This window comes from Ciconia boyciana, chromosome 3 (assembly GCF_034638445.1).
Source record: "Ciconia boyciana chromosome 3, ASM3463844v1, whole genome shotgun sequence".
Taxonomy (NCBI): Eukaryota; Metazoa; Chordata; class Aves; order Ciconiiformes; family Ciconiidae; genus Ciconia; species Ciconia boyciana.
In genome coordinates, this window is record NC_132936.1 from 28,638,327 (window position 1) to 28,664,630 (window position 26,304).

General features: G+C 38.1%; 1 protein-coding gene across 7 annotated transcripts; it reads right to left on the reverse strand.

Moving 5' to 3' along the window:
* Positions 1-1,143: 1,143 nt before the first annotated feature.
* Positions 1,144-17,616, reverse strand: RAB23 (RAB23, member RAS oncogene family). 7 transcript variants are annotated; one of them, XR_012041354.1, is made up of 9 exons: positions 16,957-17,122; positions 15,087-15,288; positions 14,161-14,246; positions 10,567-10,632; positions 10,169-10,325; positions 8,566-8,648; positions 7,175-7,267; positions 6,089-6,307; positions 1,144-2,402 (listed from the first exon to the last, which is right to left on the reverse strand). XR_012041354.1 is itself a non-coding variant. In XM_072855227.1 (9 exons), the coding sequence occupies exons 3-9, from the start codon at positions 15,239-15,241 to the stop codon at positions 6,168-6,170; spliced, it is 780 nt and encodes a 259-aa protein (XP_072711328.1). In that variant the 5' UTR covers positions 15,242-15,288; positions 16,317-16,421; positions 16,957-17,123; the 3' UTR covers positions 1,144-6,167. The 7 variants fall into 7 exon arrangements, 6 of the variants coding, with proteins under 6 accessions (XP_072711328.1, XP_072711329.1, XP_072711326.1 ...); XM_072855227.1 differs by adding an exon at positions 16,317-16,421 and having other exon boundaries at positions 1,144-6,307; positions 16,957-17,123; XM_072855228.1 differs by lacking the exon at positions 16,957-17,122 and adding an exon at positions 17,573-17,616 and having other exon boundaries at positions 1,144-6,307.
* Between the last annotated feature and the right edge of the window lie 8,688 nt (positions 17,617-26,304).

The window sequence follows — 26,304 nt, forward strand, 5'->3', positions numbered from 1 at the left end:
TGTACAAGTGTTTTTGTTCTCAAGGACAAAATGAAGTGATCACAACCTGCGTATCTACAGATGAGTTAATAGTGCAGGCGACTTATTTTGACCTAAGTTACTGGTTTATTTTTTAAATTTTTTCTTCTGTTTGCCTTCCACTTTCCTAAATCCTGTGTCATCTGACCCCCACGGGGTCTGCAATACAGCCATCACTACCCTCTTCTATGCTTTACGATTGCCTACTGACATGCCACATCCATTAAAGGTCCCATAGATTTGAACAATCTGATTTTAAAACCACTGATACTGTCCTTAAGGTTTCTTTCACACAGTCATACCTGTAAGACACAGCAAAAGACACCTTTTTTATTTTTACTGTAGCTTCATACTGGCCATCTTAAACATATATTACCCTTAAACTAACTCAAAATAGCTAAATATAGTTGGCATACACATAATGGAGAGCAACAAAAGAACAGATTGAAGTTCTTTAAGTGCTCTGTTGTCAAAAAATCAAATCACAGTAGGCAAGGCTCAGCAGGCATGACAGCTGGGACAAAGAAGGTGTAAGAAACACCAGTGAAGTTTTGGTCCCATTATCTCCTGAGCAATAAAATGAAGCTGCGTTCCACTTCTCAGCATAAGCCAGTCTTGGAAACGGGACGTAGGCAAGCAGGGAACATTTTCTCAGAGATGCCAGCAAGTACCCAGGTGGCTGCAGTGGTTGTCTTGGGGGCTGGCAGCAGCAGCCACATTAAACAGCCACCCAGCTTCCTGAAGCTGAACCTGATACAGCTGCACAGTACATAAACCCCCACCTATAGAGTGTCCAAGCTCCAGTTTTCTCAAGGTCTTCACTTCATCGTAGTTAAGCACTTCCCTGACCTAAAAATACGTGACCATAAAAACGTGAGTCTTCTCACATTTCAAGATTTTTTTTCGTGTCTAAAACATTGCTAATTAATTCTTACTGGGGTGTTAAGCAAGCAAATTGGTTTTTTCTGTGTGCAAAACTGCATACAAGAGAAAGCAGGAGTATATTACTTCCCAGATTCCTGAGACACCTGGGTAAAGAGGCAGACCCAGATGCTGAGGGTTGTGTTTTAAAAAAATAAATAAATAAATCAGTGACTATTTACCTGTTTCTTTTCAGAAAATGCATCAGACATCTTTGATATATTAGTAATATTTTTAATGCCACTTCCAATGTCTACAAACATTCACGTAAACCTTGTCACTGTATTAGCCAGACCAATCATGAAAAATAAAATGAGCAGAACAGAATCCGTATTTTGTATTTGAACTGTGTGGTGGAGAAATCAGAGGCAAGAGCTCAGAAACAGCATTTCTATTAGATTGGGGTGCCCACACTTGTTCCTTTGAGAGTATCTATGTGTGCTGCCTTGGATCCCAACTGGTTGCAACACATGGACTAGAATCAGGCACATGAGTTTCTTGAGCAGATTCAGGTTGCACAGCTACAGGGTTAGAGCGATTTTTTGCTATTTAATACACTGACAATAACCACAAAAGTAGTGACCTGTATCAGATCAAACAGTAATCAAATAAACATGTTTAAGTTGCATGATACAACTCATGTCACTTACAAGAGAACAGCAGAATTAACTTGCAGTGATTTTACAGGAACAGCATACACAGAATATTCAATTTTAAACATTTGTTTTTCCACTTGAGGATTTACTCTAAGTTATGTTGACTTTTTTCCTAAAAATATATATTACATTTACTTGAGATCACGATGGTGACAAAAAGTTATGTACATTATCTGTTTTAACCATTCAGATTCATGTGAACTTGCAAATAAGAGTAAGTCATTTATTAGTAATGAGGCATCTTTATCCTAGCAAGGAGAGCGGTATTTCTCCTGGTCCAGATTAATTTTTACTTTTTTTGACCAACTTTAGTCGGTTCTGCTGAACCACATTTATCTCCATAAAAGAAGAAAGAACACTCACTTCACAAATTATTTATCAATATTACCCTACTGCTAGAAGCCTGAGAATGAGTCTAGTTCGGTACTAGGACCCACCTGGCTTTGCAATGACTCATATAAAACACTCCTTTGACATGGAACTGTTTGAAAGTTTCTCTTACTCTATTATAGCACCTTTCATCTTAAATTTAAACATTGCTGCATTTTTTCTTCTATGATTTTGATTACCTGTTTGGATGCCATATTTAACAGAGAGAAGTATTTTCTTCTGTCAATACTATTTCAGCATTACAAAGAAGATACGCACCACTGTTGCTTCCTACAAAAAGATGGTAAGGTAGTTTGGATGAAATCAAGCTCGTTGGACCATGCTTGCTCTCTGGCTTATGTACAGTTACTGGTCAGGTTCTGCAACTTCAGCCACAGGTCTATGATTACATTTAGAAAAGGGGCTTAGGTACCGTCACTGCAATCCAAAAAGCACGTTTGTTAGTTTGCTGTATGACTGAACTCCCCCAAGAGGGTTCCACAGTGCAAATAATTCATTCTATTATTAACTGGTAGCTATCAACTTGAATAGATGAATTAACAGGTCCAAAGTGCACGTTCACTGAGTATTATGCACGGACCCCAGCATAACCTCCAGGCAGTACAACGTGTTCAGCTGCTCAATTCCCTTTAATATAGCATACATCTATGGAAGTGATGCAAAGGACAATGATGTGTCAGATATGCTGTAGCCCAATAATGGAGAAAAAAAAAAAAAAGACAAATTTTACTGAAGCATAAAAAAATTCAACAGGAAATCAGACTGACAGTATGGTAATTCAGGCATTTTGACTCAAAAAGGTAAGTAAGCGTTGCCTTAAGAAACACGGAAAATAAGAAAACTCCAAAATTGTCTTAAGTGGAATATTTAATTTTTTTTTTTTAATTAACCACACACACACAAGCACAAAAGTCTTAGTGTGATCAGTCTTACAACTTTGAGATTCGTTATTTCCAGTTGGAAATATACCCCTAGCATTACCGCTTTGCATCAAATGATGCCCCGCTTACTGGGAGAACACCCATTCACTGAATGGATACAACACAGGAGTGACAGATGCTTTAGTGTAATACTCTTTAGCGAATGCTTATTTCACTAAGGCATTAACAATTACTGAAGTTTTCTACTAGTGGCAGCATTATCAGCTGAAAGCAAAGAATTTTGGCAAGATTCAGATAATACATCCAATGAGCTATTCAAGAGATATTAACAGATGAAACAGGAGTGCAATTAGCTTAGTCTCAGAGAACAAAACTTTGTGTCTTGCAGTAGGAACATCTGTTGCTTCTAATCCAGGATACTGATCTGCCACGGGTGTAACAGAGCTACATCCTCTTCCACCACACAGTCACACAGATGCACAGAGAAGGGCATTTTTATTACCAGCTCTGCACCTGTAGGTTTTGGTAACTAAAACATATGATATTTTAATGAGAAAAATGGGGCAATGTTTATAATAAAAATTATTCACAAAGACAATGTGAGTGCTAAACATTTAGGCATGTCTCTTCATCCAAAAGGCAGAAGTTATTCCCACTGAAGAGTGATGAGAATACCTAAGGATTCCTGCAATATGGAAGTCATTTGGTTTACATCTACGCACTAACCCCAGTAGGACAAAAATTAAATTTTCAAGCAGCGTACATGCAGAGCACTTCCAGAAAGATGCTAATTTGGACTGTCTCCATCTCAGTTGTATTGGAGAACAAGCACTGCAAAGTCACAACAAAGAAAGAGCCACTTTAGACTTAAGGTGGGAATGAAATTAAAGCTCACTGTTACCCAATGCTGCAAATATATATTCCTACATTAAAGTATGTGTACTAAATTTCAACATATCCTAAATTTAGCAAGTCTGTCAAGTCTCCACCTATGAAAATTTCTACTGAGTTTTCAGTCCTTAAAACAGTGGTTTATAATGACAGACCTTAAATACAAATGGCTTATGTAACAGTACAATGTCTACAGTATTACATGTAATAGTACAAATGGTCATTATACATAATAAAGACTTATTTTTCAGTACTCTGTACAAACAAGGCAAAAAAGATGTTTCAGACACTTTGTGGTTTTGTTTCTTTTTCAAGAAAAATGAATAAGAAATGTGAAACCGGCAGACAGACAACGAAATGCAGAAGTTTCCATATTAAAAACAGTTGTCAAAATTCTTCATGCATACACTCTATCCTACATCCTGAAGTTGTAAGGTGGCCCCATGATGTACAATCGTAAGTCTTATCCTAAGTACCTTACTTCTTAAATTGCTAAGACAGATAGGACTTGACTCCATCTGTACATACATACAGTGATTAAATGCACTTGTTAGAAAATAAAGGCCTTTATCCAAGAGAAAATATAGGAAACATTACGGTGAAGAAAACACATTTTCCTGCAATAGCAAAGGGGATCGAGCGCCTTGAAGGCCGCCTTCTCACCAGCAACAAGAGATGCTCTAACAGCTTGTCAAAGAAACAACGGTACTCGGTAGAAAGTCTAATAGAGTACACATAAAATACAGAGTTCAGAGATCTTTAGTGTTTGTGCATAACGTGCCACCCACTTCTCTCCCTGCGCTGGGGAAAAGAGTACATTTCAGTTTTCACACTCATTGACTTAGAAACAAAGTAAGTCAAGCTTCCTACATGAATTCACACAGTGAAAAGTCCTTCCTCCAAAAATATACAGGATCACTCAACTCATTTTCATTCTCATACACCATTTAAAAAACTATTAAAACTCTGAATTTTTTCAAGCAGCATATTTTGCATTTGTCACCGGCAGGTTTGTTGTAGAAATCCTAGAAAGTTAAAATTATATCATACCATACAAAAACGTGTAAACAAAATGGATATTTTTTTAAAAGGCATGCATACTCTTGAAGAGGATTAAAAAGTGTTTATTTTTGGTAAATAAAAGATATCTTGCTGAGCATTTTTAAAAGCACCTTAGTGATTTAGGAGCCTAAGCCCAAATAACTTAAATTTAGATTTGGGCTCCTAAACATCTAAATCAATTCTGTAAAATTACTTAAGCACTTCAAAAAGTTTTTGCCATGTCTCTGATCTTGCAGAATTAGATTTTCTGTAACCAGCAGCTAACTTTGAATCTGCGACAACATTCAAGAATGTCTCATTAATGTAATTGAGTCATCAGCTGCAATTTTTTGGATCCCCCATAACTTAGTTTATGGTATCTATGAAAAATTTTTCCAAAGAAGATAAATATTTTGTGACACCACTTTGCAAGTTCCTTTTTCATAGACAACACAGAATAAAACAATCAAATTTGAACAGGAATATGGTTGTATGTTCCTTCTGAATAGCTATTAGTGTCAAAAGACTCTGTTATTTGTTCAACCTGTTAAGACTGAGAAAAACAAACTTACAAAAACATCTGTAGCACAGCATTAGGTAAAAAGAAGGAGCATTTTTGGCACCATACATTTTTAAATCTAAGCTTTTAGGCCCAAAGTATAGCAAGTTAAAAGTACACAGTGGCAGCTGAGAAAGCCTCATCTGAAATGCAACATTTTTAAAGGAGAATTTTTTTTGGAAGATGCTATTTTATGATCATTAGCTGATCTCCAAGTAATGTATACACTGGAATTTAGCCTAAATATTCATACCAAGTGTTTACATATATACCTTAGCACTCATATATATACAAGTATATTGCACCGACAGAACTGCCAGAATCCATATTAATATAGTCAGGCATAAAATGTAGTGTCTTCTTTTTGCTCTTCATTTATCTTCTTAGTGTCCTGACTAATCAATTCTAACATTTTCTTTGAAATTTAGTTGCAAGGTTGTTACTTTACCTTGGGCCATAGTGTTATGGTCTGTACCTATAAGTATTATCCTTACGTTAAACGTGCTTTGCAATTCAGCAATACCTACTTCATAGCTCTGTAAATAAGTCCTTGAAAAAGGAGAAGCTTGCCTAATTTTTACAAAGTGCACGGGGCAGCCACCGTTCTGTGTTTTGCCACCAGGTGTCTCACTCTACACACCAAAAAACACTGCATCAGCAAGTTTATATAAATCCACCCTCTATCAAGGATCCCATAGGCACAAGATTTGCTAAAGCACTGGTAAAAATACCTCTACAGCTGGCTCTATTCTGTACTCAATTGCACAACTTCATCCACTTCACTGGGTTGGTTTTTCCTCCAAAAGTGGTCTAAGGTATGCTGCAGTTGCTAAAAGGACTTCTGTTTTTCTTGGTCCTCTGTTTGTTTGGTCTAAGGTTGATGACATCTCCACCATTAAGAGTGCTAGAATTTTGGTTGGAGTGACTTCCACCAGCTGTATTAAAAACACCTACAGAATTTAAAGACAAGAAAAGTGTTTGTATTTCTTTACTTCCTGCAGCATAATACATTAACACTTAAGACGCAACACTTACTAAGGCATAGTAGTGCACCTCAAATGCATACTCTAGTTTTTAAAGGCTTTATCTATTTCTGGGTCAACTTTGCAGCTAAATTTGAAGTGGAGTCAGTTGGAATTACTAGCCAGACAGTATTTAAAGCTGGTATACATCTATGTAATTGAAGGGCAGCATATGCACTCATCTGCATATGTGTATACTACTAATTGCATGGTAAAAAAAGTTATGATTAGTTGAGTAATATAAGAAAAGAAAAACATGACAATTTTAAAGTTAGAAACTCTGCTGAGATAAAGGTAAGGAAAAAGCCTGAATAAAAAGGGAGTGCTTTAAGGAAAATAAATGAACTGACTCAGAAATGCTTTAAAGAAGGACAACAGAAGTTCAGTGTTCCCTTACAAAAGGCAGTTTACAAAGACCTTCTGATTACATGCCAGATTCTTTCACCGTGAGTCTCTTGTGAACCCGCACTAAGATGAGTAACACTAATACTAATTACTTTTAAAAACCCAACAAGCATCCTTTCTCAAGTCTTTACACAATGTTTGTTTAAACAAATTTAATAAAAGGGCACTTGCCAAACCTTAGCTAGAAACTTTAGGACATCAGTTTGACAATCTTGTAACTTTAGAGTCACAAAGTTATTCTACAGAAGGAAAGGAGACAATATCCTAAGACTGGAAGGTAATAATTAGACCCTGATTCACCTTGTATTAACTCCGTAAGGAAACAGATGAGACCATAAGCTTTAATAGCACAAAATACTGTCTTCTGGTTTTTTATTACAGTATACATACCAATCTTGTTACTGCTTGTATGTACTAGTTCTGGATCTTCAGCTGTTTGCTGCTTGAGCCTTTGAAGATATTTATCAGCCAAATACTTAAAAACTGGAATGTTAAAAAGAAAAAAGGTACATCAGAGTATGCTTAAAAATAGTCTTCGTATCAATAACAATACCTTCATATCAAAATTCTGCGTGGTGACCAAAGTGCGTTCGACACCACAGGTGTAGCATGATCTGGTTAAGTGATTCTCTCTTGGCCGGGCTGTGTACCTGAGCAGAATCCGAATTAGTCCCATGTCAACCCAGGTCTTACAGTTTGCAGTACTAGGGTCCTACACAGCAGACAGAAACGTCTGAATACTCCTGTAATAAAGCTGGCACATACATATTGCCAAATGTTCCAATTCATGCAACTTGGAACTTTTTAAAATTATGTAGGAATTTTATATATTTTTTTGCAAGAAGCCTTAGAATAATAGCAGTCATGTAAAGTAAGGCTATTAATAAAACCTTGCAGCAACATTCTTCTAATTAACTAATGCTACCCTCATTTGTGTTGGGGTATAGAAAGTCTACCTAGGATTCTGAAAAAAAAATAATCTACAACTACAGGACAATTGTCAGAACCTATATAAGTTACGATCATTTACATTTGTAATTAATAACTCATGTAAAGATGATACAGAAACATTTTACATTTTCTCTTGTAGATGTTTTTTTTCCAAGGTGAATGACATTAACAGAGGAGAAACAATTAGTTTACTATTAAGTTTGCCTGACTAAACAAAACATAAGTTATCAGAGACTAATTCATGATTATTCAAACCTACCCCACAAAAGATAGTGAATGAATTTTACAACAGTACTCTTATGAAATTAAATATATACATTAAAAAGTGATACTTGGGAACTAGTAAAATATCATCAGTAGACAAAAGGCTGCAGGAGATCCAATCTTTTAATGTACTTTGTTTAAATATAACTAAACTATGAAATAATTGTTTCTATCAATTATTTATTAACTATTAACAATTACAAAATAATCTGTTCAACAATTTGTATATTGTAATAATTGAACTTCTACATAGCATTTTTTTTTTAAAAGCTCAGTGCTTACTGACAGTCATTAGAACTAAGCAGCCTTAACACATTGGCTCTTCTAACTATTGAAGCTATGCACTGTTTGTGAAGAGAAAGGAAAGATGTACACAAAGAAACGGACCTAACACACTGATATCAAGTAATTCTAGCTATGTTTGAAGTGTGCTGCTAAGCAACATAAAAAGGATTGCCAACAGCATGCAACAACGCAGGAAGTAACAGATCAGCTCCAAACTAGAGAGATGTACAGTGCTATACAGCAGTGGGCAGGACAGACGCCTACTCTGCTGCATCTCGTACCTTCAGTTACGTTTAGGTCTTCCTTCACAGATGCTCGGTAGAACCTTAATTTTAGCTTTTTTGCCAGTGCTTCTGCCTCTTCACTGCACAACAGAAGAAGACTTTGTAAATACTAATTTGTATTATTTGTTAACATTTATTCTTATTGACAAAATGCTTAGTGCTAAGTTAAACATGGCAAGGTGGGTTAAGAAACTCAGTCAAAAAATACATGATCCTTAATTTCTTTACAATATCTCCACTATAACAAGAAGGTATTTTATGTGCAGTTTCTTTGTGACCAAAAGTAATTGCTTTTCAATATCTATTGACTTCATTAACTAAAATTTCCCAAGGGTTCTAAGAACCAAAAGGAAGGAGGCTGTAAATCAACAGCACTAGAATCAGAACAATTACCACTGCAAAGTCAAAACAACAACAAAAAAGTAACCCTTAAGTATATTTTAATAAAGCAGTAGACTATACAAACAGATGAGTGCAGAGATGAAATCAAGAATTGCTTTTTTCTGTGAAGTGAAAGGGAACTTGTGCTAAATTTTAAGGAAAAGCTGACAAAACTTATGAAAATTTCACCGAGGCAAATCACGTCATCAGAAATATGAAGTTACTGAGGCAGATGGAGTATTCTGAGAGCAAAACCTAAGTGACATACCATGAATAAAGGAGGAGTTCAAAGGCAATTTTGCTTTTCCTTTGAAAAATCCTCAGTATTCTTTGCAGAGGGAGTAGAAGATGATTTATGCCATCAATGATAGCAAACAGAGAACAAAGAAAGCCAGTGCAGGAAACAACAGAAAGAAGAAATAATTTAAATCTCTCAGGAAGATGGTAGAAATAAAGAAGTGGAGAATGATCAACTTCATCATGCAATATTTTCTACATGATATGCTGTGGTAAATAAAAATTAGCATTTGTTAAGCTGATTTTATGGCAAGAATGAAATTGGTCATATATACGAAGGCAGAATGAACTGACAGTAAAATCTAAAGAAAAATACAGTGAAGAGGGATCAGCACCATACAGTTTGAGAATATTAACAGATATGTATTTCTATAGTTATGTTTTGATAAAAATGAACAATAAAAACAAATTAAAGTGAAGCAAAGAATATTAAGATACTTTTTCAAGCAACCTGTTTAATACTTCTTCATCATTTTAGCAAGCATTCACTAGCCAAACTAGACAATGTAACTTCACTGGTGCACAGCACAGTTTAACAGTAACTGTAAATTTTAACAGGAGAGAAAATTTACAGTTTTAGAATTTCTGATTTAAAAAAAAAAAAAAAAGAGAATCATATCATGGCACAACCAAACTCTTCATGCTATTCCTCTATTTTTTTCACTGACACTTCAGAAGAAGGCATGAAGCAAACAGAAAGCTCCTAGCTTGGCAAGCACATCTGCCCAAGTAACTATACTCATGTAGCAATACCTGCAACCTGTGCTTCTAAGGCACGTTTTGATGCAGGGCATAGGTTTGACAACCTAGATATCGTAAGTGTTCATCAGAAACTCCTACAGACTTTTTTTTTTTTAAAAAAAAAAGTGTGTATACAGGGGGCATATACTGTTCTTTAAAAACAGTAAGATAAAATTCTTACTGCTTTATACAAGAGTCATCAAGAAGATCAATCTTATTCTGCACAAGAACTGTGGGAATGTCTCCAACTTCGGTCACAACTTTCTCCTTCCAGGTAGGGATTGCTTTGAAGGACTCTCTGTCAGTTGTAGAAAACACAAGAACACAAGCCTGGGCTCCTAAAAATATACAAATCAATTACAAATACAAGTAAATACAAATAAACCAACAAACATTAAAAAAAAAGAATCATATACAATGTGTTTCAAATATGAGGAATTTTTCAAGTTTCTCCCATAAAAGTGCACTTTTACCACCAGCTTGTGTCAACCAATGGTCATAAATTCCCCAAATGAAAACAGATTGCCATATTATTTTGATCATTATACCCATTCTTCATGATGGCTACGGGTCTGTTACCTTTCAAGCTATTTCCAGCATGGTGCAGGTATGCAGGGGAAAGGAATAGGAGGGGATGTAGAAAGGCTGGAAAAAAGGAAAGGGAGGTTTGGTTATTGCTCACTCTTTTCCAGAGAGCTTAATGGAGGCCAAAAGGAAAATATCTTTCCATATGCAGTATCTGTAAAGTACACTTCACGTTACTCTTTGTGCTACAGTAATTTGGATTTTGATAAGCAGAAAACTTAAAAGTTTTCAGAGAAAGTTGTGATCGATGAATGTTTTAAATCAAAGTTCTTTTGTAAGAAGCTGTTTCATAAAGCTACTTTAAAGTACTGAAGAAAAGGACACTGGATTTTTTGTGTGCAATTACTGCTTCGATAACCCCTATATCTTTATTTTAAAAAGGTTCCAACTGGCTGCAGAATCACTGATACAATATTCATACTTAGACTAATTCAGAAAAAACTTGAGAGTAGCGTGAGCATCTCTACTTGGTTCAAGTAGAGCATGAGGTCTCAAAGATCCTCAGCAAAATATCCCATCCTCAGACTGTAACCATATTTTCTCCTTTCATAACAGTACAAAGCCCAGGTAATAGAAAATGTGTAAAGAAATTCCTTGCCATTGAGTGGACTCACACAGGGCTTTATACTTGGCACCTATTCCTTTCACTCTTCTGTTCTTTGCCTCAGCCTTTTCAGGCTATGACAGAAAACACACGCTCACTATAAAATTGATGGTGGCTCCTTCAACCTTAAACTGAGATAAAATGCAAGGTCAAATGATATCATCGTCCAGAAGTTCTTGTTTACTGTTGATGTTCTAACTGCTGTAGATCCTGGTTGTCTTTAACAGACTTAGCAGGGTTTAAGGTCTCACTAACAGTATCCAGAAGAGGGCTGCCTTGCTCCAAATTGGACCAGAACAGTCTTGCAGCCCTCCCATTATCATAGTTACTACAGCTGAAGGTGGCTGACAAGTGCAAGCTAGAGCAATGCTATGAAGGCTTGAGAAATAAGTATTTGAAGTCTAACTATTGTGCAACAAAACAAGGAGCCTGAGAATCTGTCTAATCAGCAACTGAATAACAGACTAATGAGCAAGATGTCTGTTTTCCATCAAAAACCTAACAAGGGTCTACTCAAGATACCAGTGGAAGCGGATGGAAAAGGCTGCACCCACGAAGAAGTGATCAAATACTGCTTTGAAAAACATCTGTAACATGGACAGAACACATGGTGCTGCTAATGACAGCTACTTCTGTATGTGCTTAGCATATAAATGAAGTACCTAGCCAATTAGAAAATGTGTGACTTTCATCAGATAGAAACTGGTAACATGCATGATACAATATAAAAAAGAAATTATTAAATACAGAGCTTCCTTCAATTCTTTGAATTTAAACTGCTGGACTCCTTGCGTTGTATGATGGGCACGCAGCTACACGGGCTGCACATATTCGCCTGTACATAGAAAACCACATGATAAATCCACTGTCAGCTCCAATTTTGTTTCTCTGCAAGGCTGAATGAATTTCATCCCTGGACAAGAAGGGCTCAGAAACAGGCTCCAAAGCATTCATTGTGTGACCATGGATGAGCAGCTGATCCCTGAAGAACTGACAATATGCAAGGTTCCAGGAGAGTACGTAAGCCCTAGTGTAATGATAGTGGGACAGTGAGCTGTGGGAGAGGCAGACCTTGAAGTAACAGCCAGCATCTCTCTTACCTACCTTAGAGGCGTCCTCCCCTTATCAGCAATAATTGGCAATGAAATCCTTGCATTTCCAAAGTACGCTTGACCTTTTGCTTCTATAATATTGTGCTTGCAGACCTGATGCTAAACCAAAATTGCATTCCAGGCTCTTATAATTTCCCTTGTCCTTCATGAGTCAAAGTCTAGTGCAGAACAGTCACTGTATCTGATGGCTTGAACTCTTAATATATCCATCATGCTGCCTACAATGTGTATCCACAGGATGACTATGTCCTATTTCACAGCAGCCTCTTCAGTATAAAGATACTGAAGGTAGAGATCTAACTGCACTATGCTGGGCACAAGTCATGAGCAAGATTTCAAGATACTCAAGATATGTGGTAAGCGAGGCCAGCAAGTGTACTTTAAAGTTCTTCTGAACACTCCATATTTTAGCATATCAATCCCAGTATTTATGAGAAAAAGACTCTGGCTTGGAACAACTGAGGAGAGCAAAGCACACGAGAACTGAAGGCCAGGAGAGTAAAAAGGAAGCTCCAAGAGAATCCAGTACTACCTTCTAAAACTCATATGCTCAACGTGTCAGCCGTAAAACAACAGAACGATCTATTTCCACATGAGGATAAAAAGAAATAGGAGAAGAAATTTCTTTTTCTGAAGAAATGGTAATCATCAATTACGAGTGACAACCAGAAATCCTACAAAAAAACCACCCCCTATTTAGTTGCCAAAAATGATCATGAAATATAAAAAGGTCAGAGGACTATACCACCCTGAAACAGCACAGCATAAGTATTATTTTATCTCTAACTGAGGTAATTTTTCTAAGATTTTATACCATAGTGATATATTTTTCCCAGCCATCAGGTAATTAGTTTGACAGGAACTGAATGATATAATCTTTGCCAAGTCATTCATCTCTCTCATGTTAAAAAACAAAAAGGAAAGATTTTCACAACCATTGTTAAATTATATGCAAAGAAAGCCTAAGTATGCAATTTGTAACTGGCTAAATTTGTAACAGTCTCTTTTCCCAGTAACTAGCGATAGGACTAGAGGAAATTACCTCAAGTTGCATCAGGAGAGGTTTAGATTGGGTATTAGGAAAAAATTTCTTTACTGAAAGGGTGGTCAAGCATTGGAACAGGCTGCCCAGAGAGGTGATGGAGTCACCATCTCTGGAGGACTTCAAAAAACATGTAGATGTGGCACTTCAGGACATGGTTTAGTAGGCATGGAGGTGTTGGGTTGACAGTTGGACTAGATGATCTCAGAGGTCTTTTCCAACCTTAATGATTCTATGATTCTATTCAACGATTCTATGAAATAGATAACCTACCTTTATATGACTGAAAAGTACAGTTTCTATTTTATGAAGTAAATACACTTTCCTTATTATTCCATTGTGTTAATGTGTTCAAGGCAGTCTATACTAGCAAGAGAACTGTTGTGCCTAGTAAATGATCTTTGTAGGATGACTGGTGGATTTTTTTTCCCTTGGATTAATTTCTAAGTGCCTCAGCCACAGTGTCTGGAACATTTACAAATATATGTCTTACAGAAGTAAGAAAACATTTTTAGAGCGAAAAATATAATTTTGCATTTGATTGTCTGAATGGCTATATTCTGTGCAGTTTCTGTACAGATACTTGTCTCATTTTGTTCTATGTTTTTTAAAGAGCACTACCGAGCATCCTGCCTAAAGTGACACTTAATTAAGGCAAGGATCTTACATGAAGGGGAAAAACATTTAAGAACTGAAAAGGGTGAACTAAAAATGCTTTGCACACACACAAAATAACTAAAATTCTTAATACAGAGATAGGAAAATATCTTAGAGATGTGCAGACCAAAAAAAAAAAATCAACTGCCAAATAACAAACATAGTATTTTCACCTCTATAGTAGGCCTTAGTTATTGCATCAAATTCTTCTTGACCCGCAGTGTCCCATAACATTAGCCTGACATCTTCATCATTAACTCTGAAATAAACGACACGGTTTTGTAATCAATACAACAAACAAGAGCAATTCAAAATAACTGACATGGAAATATTTCTGTGTCTACAGTATAAGAGTAATTCAGTTCAAATTTAACTTCATTTAAATATAATGTAACTTAATATTGATAACAGTTCACCTCTGTAACGTGCTATGGCAGTAGTCCCTCAATTACATTACATGCTCTTTCCTGACAATCCATATTACATTTTCCGCTTCCTTTCCTCCTCTTCCTCTACATTTCCCTCTATGAGGAAAAATAGTATAGACTTCAAAACAAAACTTAGGTGCCTGAATGATGGTCTTTTTCTCTTTTTAATCAGCTTACAAGATTTATAGAATTTTCTTACTTCTCATTACCATAGTATTTTCCATTTTATCAAACATAATTGTGTATTATCTTCTTATATTACATAAGGAGACTAAATCTATAGCATATTTAATTATTTTTTCAACAGTCATTTTAATCTATATTGGCTAATAAATGTTTGTAATCATTTTATCATAAGCACTTCCACTTCTTCCACAAGAAATTAAAAAAAAAAAAATCAACAGGTGGTAGAACACAAAGGAAACTTGTCAAAAAGCTTAGTATGACAGAGATTCCAAATTTTATTTTGCTTTTGATTTATAGTTCTAAATGTTGTATGGAAAATAGAGTGATATAATTTTATCCCACTGTGCAAGAGAAAAAACTCCCTTTACTGTGCTTTGGAGACAGCAGGCCTTGTTTCAAGCCTTTGTAAATCTTAGCATTACAACAAAACAAAGAAGTAGAGGGAAAGGTAAAAATCAATAGTATGGCATCTGTTTAATACATACTGGATTTGTCTTTCCAGGAAATCTACACCAATAGTTTTCTTGTAGTCTTTTGTAAAAATCCCCTTGCAATATCGCTGAATCATACTGGACTTTCCAACAGCTCCATTTCCTACTACCACCACCTTGATGGCCACCTCCATATCTTCTTCCAACATCTTTGCAGTCCAAGTGACTCTCTAGCTTATTCAGGAAACTATCAATTCTGTAAACAAAGTAAATAGCTATGTTTATAAAAATGCCATGAATAGAAAGCAAGAGGAAATATGATCACATATTAGGATTCACAAAGATTGTACAATTTATTTTCAGCTCTGCCGCAGACTGCTTAAGTGACCTTATATTTAGCCAGTCTGTACTTTGATTTGCCACTTATTAACTGGAAATTAACATAACTGTTCATAAACAATATCCTTCCACTGTACGAATGTATTGTCTTATGTTGATTATGTTCCTGATGCTCCACTGCTAATGCATACAAGACGCTCAACTGATCAACCTAACGCGTAGCATGAGTCTTAAGTATGGCAACTTCCAGCTTCAGCCACTGTTCTCTTATACCCAGTTCAGGTATCGTCACCTAACACCAACACTGATGCTTTGAAGACATGAACGTGTATTATTCTGTGATTATATCCCCTACTCCAGTTCTTATGACCTTCTCTAAATTTGTCTTTCCGAGGAAGTCGATAAAAATAATAATCAAATAAATTTGTGTGCCTTTATTAATTTAATTTTTGGCATGTGAATCAAAACACTAAACATATAAATATTATTGGGTAATTCTGAAGGTAATGCATTTTCCAAACGCCTTTTTTTTAAAAAACAAGAAATTGAATAACTCGTCTTAAAGCATTTTTAAAATGTTTAAACTTTTAGATAATTTATCTTATCAATACTCAATACACAAGTTATTTACATTTAAAAAGTCCATACCATAAGTGTATTAGGTGTGACCATAATCTCACATAACAAAGCCACTGCAGGAAAGCCACCTAATTTCTCTCTGATTTAATTTTGCCCGTGTACATCATACATTAACTAGAGACAAAGCCAAGTTGCTGAAGTACATGGACAAAGTTCACAGCGCATACAGTTATAGCGACGTGGAAATTTTCACATAAACTAAAATTCCAATGTGCAAAAATGGAAAATAATTTATCGGGCTTACTGTAAAGATATTTCATTCAAGTTTTGGTAGGTTTTTTTTACGAGAAAGAAACGGAGGCGTACATAAAAGCTAAGTTTCCCCCGCGTTCTGCTGTGCCGGGGTATCATCACAGCAACACTTGGCATCTGCAGAGCAGCAAATTTCCTCCCAAGAGGTAAGTAACCCTCCTTTCAAAGGACAAGAAAATACACTCATTTTAAAGACTTTGCCCACACACACGCACCCCGTGCTGGAAGAGCTGGGCCACCCGACACCCTCGCTCCGGCTCACCCAGGCAGATACTGTTTCTGGATCGCCTCTGGTTGCATTCAACATTAGTATACACACATTTTTATCGGGTATTCGGCAAGCCCCGCTAAAACTGCCGCTAGGTCGGCCCCCAGGAATCCGGATGGCCATTTTAAGCGAGGACCTACGCTCGGCGGAGACAGCCGTTCAGTGGGCTCCGCGCAAGGGGCTGCCCGCGGCCACCTCCCGGCCCTGCCCGGGGGGCGCCGCCACCGCGGCCACGCTGAGGGCGGAGGCTCGGTCGGCCACCCCGGCCCCCCTCCCGCGGCCCCGGCCCCTCCGGCGTCCGGCCCGCCGCCTCTCCGGCCCCGGTCCCCGCCAGCCCGCCCGGCCCGGCAGCACCCTCCCGCCTCGGGGCGCCCCCACCGCCGCCGGGGCCCCCATTCCCGCCCGCCCGCGGCCCCTCTCACCAACCCCTTGCAGCAGCGGGGCGGGCGGCGCTCCCTCAGAGGGCACGGCGGCGGCTCCACCTCAGCGACGGCGAGGGAGGGAGGCAGGGGAGGGGAGAGGGAGGGAAGGCGAGAGGAAACCGCTCGCTGGGGCCGACCCAACCCGGACGCACATCCCGGCTCCCCCGCCCGGAAACGCCGTCAGGACCGGGGGCGCCGCTCGGGGAGGCGCCCGCCCGCTGCCTCCGCCCCCGCGGTGGCGGCCCCCGGCTGGGGAGGCGGCGGCGGTGGCCCCCAGCCCGCTGGGTCGGCGCGGGGAGGGGGCGGCCTCCGGGCCGCAGGCGCCGGTGGGGAGGCGGGGGGCAGCCGGGGCGCTCCTCGGGGACTGGACGGGCGCGGGCAAGCGCGGGGCTGGGGGCTGGCGGGGAGCCCCTCCCGTGGGGTTTGGATTCGGGGCCGTCGGCCGCCCGAGCCGGGGGAGAAGCGAGGGAGAGGTGGCGGATGGGGTCTGCCTGCCTGGTTGTGAGAGACTTTCGTCTGGGCTCCTGAGGAAAGCTCCGGGCAAGGCTGATCTTCCCGGCCCCCAGGTGCATTCATCCCTGCTTCACTCCCTACCCGGCGGCCCGGTGATTCTTCCTCACCTCATCTCCCATGTAAAACAAAACTCTCTGTGACCATCCGTTGGCTTCCCTCAGGCTATCACTGAAGACAACTGCCGGTCCGGTGGGTGGTACCCGGCTTTTTTGACCCGAGGTGTGACCGCGCCAGGTCTCGGCCCATCCCCGTGGCACATGGTCTGCCAGCTCCCACACTTTATATAAAACAGAATGATAGTTTTTAGCATAATTGTAGACATGTTGGTCTAGATCTGAAGGTGTTCTGTTGTTTGGTTTTTTTAAGTTCGACTGATAAAAGATGTCCCCTGCCTTAAAAGCCCTTTTCATACTGCGAAGCACAGCTCCTTGGCTGGGGTGGCTGCTCTCAGTGCCCCCCAGCACTCCTGCCGCTCAGGTATGGCTGAGCAAGGCTCGGGTGTTACCAAGTTTGGGTTGCTGAAAACTGCCTTGCACAACTGAGGTTTCTTTATCCCTGTCCTGTGCTTCCTAAGGCTGCGTCTCCACTCTAGAATCAATTGGTGTTGCCTGTGCCTAAATAAATACTTTTTGGATTAGTGCATTTTGCAGCTATACCTCAAAAGAATAGTTAAATTTTACGCATGGTTTTTATTCTGAAATGTATGCTTTTCTTTTGTTAATGCTGACCCCAGCTGCTAGGCTCAGAGCCCATCTGATGCCAGGCCTTGTGTGTACTAAAGGCCTTGAATTAGAGAGCCCTCCCATTAACTCTAAGAGAAATTTGTTACCTGCCTAATACCAAAGCAGTTATGTCAGAAATGCTCCTTATTGTACTTCCCAGGTTTCATCATGGAGATGTGAGGTGCATGGCAGGGGTTCATCTCACCTAATACCTATATTGTAAACATTTGTCTGGTATGGCTCGCCTTCAGATGGCTGTCAAGTAGCCCAGGTGAACTGCTCCCTCAGTTCCCTCTGTTGACTGGAAAGGGAGACTGTGGCCACAGCTGTATAAGATTAGAGGAGACATCCTACCTTAAGTGCCCTAATTTAGGCAGTAAGTTAGTGACTGCTGTAAATAATTTTAGTTTTACATTTTCTTTAAATTCCATATATTGGGTAATGCTTTTATGAAGTGTAAGGCTGGAACATGTACTATGACTTGTCTGTCATATTGGTGAGGCGCAGATATTTCTTTGTGAAACCCCAACAATTCAGTGAGGCTAAACTGTTCCTGCATGTCTTAGGGTGTCGTGGTTTAGCCCCAGCCGGCAACTAAGCACCACGCAGCCCCTCGCTCACTCCCCCCTGGTGGGATGGGGGAGAGAATCGGAAGAGTAAAAGTGAGAACACTCATGGGTTGAGATAAAGACAGTTTAATAGGGAAAGCAAAAGCCGCACACACAAACAAAGCAAAGCAAGGAATTCATTCACTACTTCCCATGGGCAGGCAGGGGTTCAGCCATCTCCAGGAAAGCAGGGCTCCATCACACATAATGGTTACTTGGGAAGACAAACACCATCACTCCAAATGTGTCCCCCCCCCTTCCTTCTTCTTCCCCAGCTTTATATACTGAGCATGATGTCATGTGGTATGGAATAGCCCTTTGGCCAGTTGGGGTCAGCTGTCCTGGCTGTGCCCCCTCCCAGCTTCTTGTGCACCTGGCAGAGCATGGGAAGCTGAAAAGTCCTTGACTAGTGCAGCAACAACTAAAACATCTCTGTATTATCAACACTGTTTTCAGCACAAATCCAAAACATAACCCCATACCAGCCACTATAAAGAAAATTAACTCTGTCTCAGCTGAAACCAGGGCATAGGGGTATATTGAGAGCAATTCAGGAAACTTTTCTTATCATGTCCCACAAAGGAAAAAGAATGGAGGAACTGATACATTCACAGGTTTCAAGGCTGTAGCATATATGTGATTTGATGACTCGTGATGAGATCAGCCAGCAGTGTGAATTGGTTGCAACTAAAAAATTGTATCTCTTTTCAATTTGTCTAAATTAAGATTCCAGTCACTGGATCTTACTACATCTTTTCATGGAGATTGACTAGCACCTACTCTTGGATATCTTCTCCATTTGCAGGTGCCAGGATGCACTAATGAAATCAGCTGTGAAACTTCTCTTCAACAAACTGGATATCCCAAGCCCCGTAAGACACCTGTCATAATGCTAACTTTTCAAAATCTAGATCACTTTCTGTGACACTCCTTTGAACACTTTCCAGTATTTTGATTTTGTAAGCAAATACACCAAAGTAGGAATCAAATTATACCAAATTAGTGTTATAGTAGTAAATGTACAGAGATGAGGCAACTTCCTACCTTCTACTTTGTATTCCCCTTTACAGACCCACAAAAGGTCATCCCTTTTGCCATACCATTTGCTAATCCCTTGTGCCATACCATTTCACCAAGGTCTCCTATTCAGACAGTTTTCTGTACGTTCTCCTGTGATTAATGCTTTCCAAGGCACTTTTTTTAACATAAGCATATAGCCCATAGTCTTTTTTTTCCAGATGTATTATGGTGCCGTTAGCTGCAATGAAATTCTTTTCTTTGACTGCAAGGCAAATCAAATCGATCTATAACAGGAAAGTAATGCCATCCTTTAATAAAGTAATCTGTTTTTTAATGGCAAGCTTTACATGAATATCATTGTCTGATTAATCAATAAAAAGTTAAATAATCTTTCACCAAGAGCCCTTGGGAGTCCCATTAGAGTCATTCTAGTTGCTGATATCTCCATAGTCACAACTATGTTTTGAAATCTCTCAGTGAGCCAATTTAATGCATCTACTGCATACCCTGTTTTTTCCACACAACGTATGCATTTCAGCCAATGCAATCCTGAAAAAAGAAACAACAACAAAAAGAGACAGCCACTTCTTGATACAATTTGTTTTCTGTGAAAATATGCTGCATGCTGGACTTTTAGTCACTATGTTTTTGTTAATGCGATGAAAATATTTCCATTTATATATGTTTATATTTTACTATCTTAAATCCTTTTAAAGTTGGATTTTAATGTAGTTGCTCATATAGAATACCTAGTAGCTGAACCACATGCTAATGAGTCATTAAGAGTAAGATCATACAGCTGCAGTAGAACATATAGGGTCAGCGACGCAAGTGAATGGTGATGTGCTCCTTTGAGTGGATGACTAAGGTCACCAGTTCCCACAAGCCCCTAAACTTGCAGGGATGACAGTGGACCTTGCTATAGTGAGGCATGCAACGAGCTGCAGTGAATCCCCGTCTCGGGCTTTCTCTCCTCTGTGCTCCACTGCTTGACAAGGAGATCAGGTTAACAATTGCCAAGAGAGATGTTTCGTCACAATTCAGCAACTCAGACTCACAGACACAAACCATCTGGACTTTTTGAAAGGTTTGAGTTTGAAGCCAAGGTTTGCCTCTCAAATCGGCTGCCACTGATATTCTTCATTGTTCTTTTCTCTCTCTCTTCCCCCGTTACTTGCAAATTTGCAATTCTGACCTACCATTTTCTCCTGACCTACTATTTCTGTTGTTATCACTTATTTTTGTAAATTTTATGTATTGTCCTCTGTATGATATCAGAATAACTAATTTTCCAAACAATGCCTGTAAGGAATCATCTGAGTAGTCTAAAATAAAAACGATCCCAAGCTTTTCATTAGATTCCAAGCTTACATGTCACACCCAATATAGTGTCCTCTCAAAGCAGTTTTATGTTTTCTTTCTTTCATTAAACAGAACCTCTGCTGAAAGTTGGAGAAAAAATATACAACCCAATCACAGGAATATCTAAGTATGAAAAAAAACATTCACTTGAGTGCCACAGTGTAAAAGTGTCAGTAGCTATGCAGTATTTTTTTATGTGAAGCCTATCTGTGAAATATAAAGTCTCATTTTTTAATCAATGTTTGCTTGCGTTTTTGACACTAAAAATTTATTCTACAAATAATCCAGTTTTGCTTGGTATCTATATGAAAAAACAGGCAAAAATAAGTTCTTAGAAGCCATACAATTTTTCATTGCAATTTATTTTTAATTTTCATACTTTTCATTTATATATAATATTCAATTTTAATTTTCATATATTTCACCAACATAAAAATATAAATTTTGAGTATATTATTTTTGTATTTTTTTGAAACTGATGATTGTATGATACAGTCTGACATTGTCGTTTTGTAATCCCAGGGTTGGGGCTATGTCAACAAGGTCAGAGAAAGTAAGATGTGTTGCACTGAAGTATTTTTATGGCTATTTTTGTAATTCTGAGCATACTAATGTTTAAGACTGGAGTTATGCATGCCTTGTTATGTAATCTTAAATATGCCCAAACCAAATGTGATCTATGAGTAGAAGGTAATGAGCCTTGAGATGTCAACAGTTCTGAAGATGTTTCTCATGCTGAAGGCAATAATTTCTATGCTTAGGTGTAAATAAAGTAAATAAAACAAGCTAAGTTGCTGGCAGCAGTGCTTTCAGCTAATTTCAACCAATATATTCAGCGATGCCGTTGAATTATCAGGTACAAACAGTGCGTCATACAATGACAAAGTAGAATTTCTAAATACAGTTATTTTTATTAACTTCATAGAGACTGATAAAAAAATAAAAATAATTGATCTGTGCTGTATGTTTTTTGAGTAATAAAAATGTAGAGAAGAGCAATGGAAATGTTTGAGGACAACATCAGGATTGAAACACTAAATATTAGATAATTCAGTTATATGTATTGAAGAATCATGCGTAGTTTTAGTATTTGCTATAGCTTCCTTCATCTGGAAATGCCTTTGCCCAAAGAAAATGCTGAAAGTGTTTGAAGTTGTGTATATTCAGATTTACTGATAAATCGATATTACTCAGGAAAATTATAAACTCAGGAAAGTGAGTTTCCTGGTAGCACAGAAAATGCTTATTTAACAGTTGACAGACAACAAAGGTACAAAGACATAGATAGCAAAGGAGGGAGGAACTGAGTCAAAATTAGCAATAAAGAGCTTGAAATTAAGTATGTGCTTAATTTCAAAAATTGAAATATCAGCAGCAATCACTACTCTGGGGAAATTAGCTTGCTATTCAACAGAATAAAGTCAAAAGGTCTAAGATGGTCAGAGGAAAGCAGACACTTCCATTGCTTTAGACTTCAGAACTTGTTATGAAAATACTTACAATTAATTAAAACAAAGCTACCCAGAGACCTAAGCTGTGAAGAGTTTTTCTTGCTACCCACTGTCATTTTTAAGTGCTGTTCAGACTTTCTGCAGAGCTGTATTTTAATCCTCATGTGAAATTGGAGGAAAATGTTCCTATGAAGTGCAAAACTTTCCTAACGATAAACTAATGCCATTCAGGAACTGGAATCACCAGAATGCAGTAAGTTCTAGTTAAGTGAGGTCGTTCTCAGAGGTAATTACGGGTTTTACAAAGACAGTAATTTGATTCTTTTCTTCATAGATACATTGTCATTCATCAACATTTAGTTTCCCCCACATTTTTCAAGTTCTCTTTTGAGTCACTGAAGGCTTTATAGGAAACAGATGATTTGAGAAATACCTTGTGTGACCTTATCTATTTTGTGGCCCAATCTTGGCAGTCAGTAAGATGTACTTACCTGTGTAATAGCATTTGAAACTTGCAGTGGCAGGAATTAGAGAAAAAAACCATACGCATGGATCCCTGTAGCTAGGTATGTAATGTATTTGCCTGGTTGCCAGATTTTTATTATTTGAGAAATTTTTGAGGAACTGGAATAATTCATAATTGTCACATTAGTAGAAGTGGAAAAAATCATATTTGTGTACAATGAGTCATATGTGTGCAAACTATTTTTGAAGTAAGTTAATGTCTTATGTGAGACTGATGCAACCTTATTTTAAAGCTGCTCTGTTAGTTAGAAGGTGTTAATTTACTGTATTGAGTAGTCAGCATCTTTGTATCCTTATTTTTGGAAGCATTAGTTCTCCACATTACAAATTTTGCATGCTGACGGGTGTCTTTGCAGACACTTGTTGCTAGAAAATAGTTTAAATGTGGACTGCCACATTATGTGCTGTTATTCTAGCTCAGTCTGTGAAGTTTATCCCATTTCAGACAAAAAAATACCACAAAACAAACTAAATGTTTGAGATTATCATAAACCAATTTTGTTTCAGGACATATATTTCTGAAATCCAGACACTGATAATCACTGCCTGAATAAAGCTCTGAAATACTGCACTACTACAAAACAACACAAGTATTTTGGGAAAATGTTGCTATGATCTACAGCAGTCAAGAAGAGACTTCTATTTACCATATGTTACAAATTTGCCTATGTGATATCTCATCTGGTTTCTACTGTGAAATGCCATCTGTCTTGAACTCAAAATCTATGGAAAAGTAACTGCTGAACTCTGTAATGAAGAGACTGTAGGTAAATATTTTGAGATTAGTGCAGATCTGTAGGTATTTTATATTATTAACTTAATATCTGTAGGTATTTTGTATTATTAACTTCATATATTCATGTACACATACAGTTATCTTTTAACAGAACATATAACAAAATGGAAGTATACAATTATTAAGATGTTACCCTTTTGATATTTGCAGTTAAAGGAGACCTGTAAGATATTTGTGATGCTGTGACCAGCCACTGGTAGATTGTAAAGCAGACAGTATCTAATAAAGTATTCCATCTGCAGTTACATCTTAAACTTCATAGCACTGTGAGATGAAGGTGTCCTAATATACAAGTTTATAGATGAAAATATTTTACATATCAAATTGGATGCTTTTGGCAGAGGTGAAAATGCTCTACTTGGATTCTCAGAGAAATGTGGATTTGCTTTTCCCCATGGTTAAGCCAGAGAAATTGTCTGCAGTTGTGTAATGGTTTTGGTCATGTGGGATTTTAGAAAGTTGTTTCCTGAAGTATGTCAGGACTGAGTTTAGATTGATTTTTAGACACTTTTGTAAGTATATTTACAAGATTTAACAGAATCTGTTTAAAAAAAAATGAACTCCACGTATTGTCCTTTTCTTTACATAAAGACAAAGAAAACTGTTAAATATAAATGAAGATGCCAAAAAGGACACTCTACAAGAGTGAAGCAGGATATTTTGCATTAGAGCAATAAGAAAACTCTCAGGCAGAATTGTCAAGAAAACTGGTGCAAGGATAATAGGTCAATTTGCTATGAGATCTATATAATTTTACTTTCATTCACACTGAATTAAACTGAATAAATCTGTAAATGAAACCTTGTATTTGATTACGTGTACAGACAAATGAGTACCAAATGTTTTGACTTTACTCAGTAAAAAACCATGTTAAAATAAAGTGTTGGTATTTTTATGTAAAGCTACAGTACCCTTCCTCCTTTCTTCCAGCTTCACTTGTGGCTGACAGTATAAAAGTCCTTTCTAGGGTCTGCCTCAGCACTCTCTAACGAAGATCTAATTTTCTCTGAAGTTCCCTTAAACTCTTATGGTTTGAATACCAGAGCCTGAAGCTGAAGTGTGTTAATTCCTGTGGGGACAACAACTTTAAGTCACAATTAAACAGTTCTTCACCCAGACTGCATGGCCTGACCAAAGCACACTCCATGCAGTGTTACTTCTGAGCCTCTGTTGCGGGGTGAGGATGAAGTGGCCTCTCTGGATTATGGTCCCTTGTTGGAGCCACTGGAGTGGGGACTCAGAAGCCACAGGGGGAACTTGTGTTGTTGATACCCTGCCTGGAAAACTGAGGCACAAATTTGTTTGGGGAGTAGAGCAGAGAGAGGAGAGCTAGGAAGCTGATATTGGCTGCATGTAATTTTATTGAAGGCTTTGCCAGATAGCTGGGGTATGTATTTACTAAGCCTCCAATTAATTAAGACTAACTTATTTGGGACTAAAAGTGCAGTTTGTAACAACTGACAGAATGCAAAAATATGCAAAATCATTACTTGTACTATAAAAATAACGTAACGACTTGTTTTCTGAGATTTTATTTAGTGTTTTAATCAAGAATGGCTAAAATTTGCTTATTCCCTGTGAAGGAGTGAAGTATTAATAGAAAATTAATAAATTAATAAATCTACAGTCCTGAGTGTAGTTGTGAGTCTTTCTGTGCCTAGATAGTTATTTCTATCATTCTCAACATATTGTATATTATACCTTAAAATGCTATAGGCTTGTTTTAAATAACTGCTGAAGAGAGCAAGAAATACAAGTTATTTGATAAAAAAGTTGATTCCTACGTCCCAGTAGCTGACCTGTCTTTTGTGCCTTCTCCATAATGCTGGGGTTTTGTACATTTGCCATCAAGTAACTGTAGATTTCTTAGCATTTTTGTGTTTATGATTATACAACATGATGAGCTTGGAAGGAAATTTATCTATGTTGAAGTTGGTGTATATGTTTCATCAAAAATGAATTTTCGTAAGGAAATCATGTGCTGTGGGAATGCATTAATTGAGGTAAAATGTCATTTGGTCAAACTTTCTGCCCAAGAACTTCAATCATGTTTTTACCAATGGGCTGGAAGGACACACTGGAGGGATAAAAGATTTGAGTTCAATCAGGCAGAAGAGGAATGTGAACTAGATTTCAGTTTTCCAAATTATAACTCTAAGCACTAGGCAAGTAAGCATAAACAACTGCCAAGATGCTGCTTCGTGCTTTGTGTGAGGTTGGAAACTCACCAGATGACGACTCCTAGGGCAAATTGTGCATACTGTTCTAGTCTTACTGTCCTTTGGGACAGCCAGCTCATATAACATGATGGCAAGAGTGGTCTGTGATACGAGAGCTTAACTCTTCACCCTTTTC

What these genes read in the sequence shown, in the direction of transcription:
- RAB23 (XM_072855228.1), bottom strand. Translation starts at nt 15,241, where the DNA reads ATGTTGGAAGAAGATATGGAGGTGGCCATCAAGGTGGTGGTAGTAGGA. An exon ending in TGCTGGAAATAGCTTGAAAG is followed by an intron (nt 10,326 to 10,566) that starts GTAACAGACCCG and finishes GTATATTTTTAG; the next exon opens with GAGCCCAGGCTTGTGTTCTT. An exon ending in AGACCTAAACGTAACTGAAG is followed by an intron (nt 7,268 to 8,565) that starts GTACGAGATGCA and finishes TTAACATTCCAG; the next exon opens with TTTTTAAGTATTTGGCTGAT.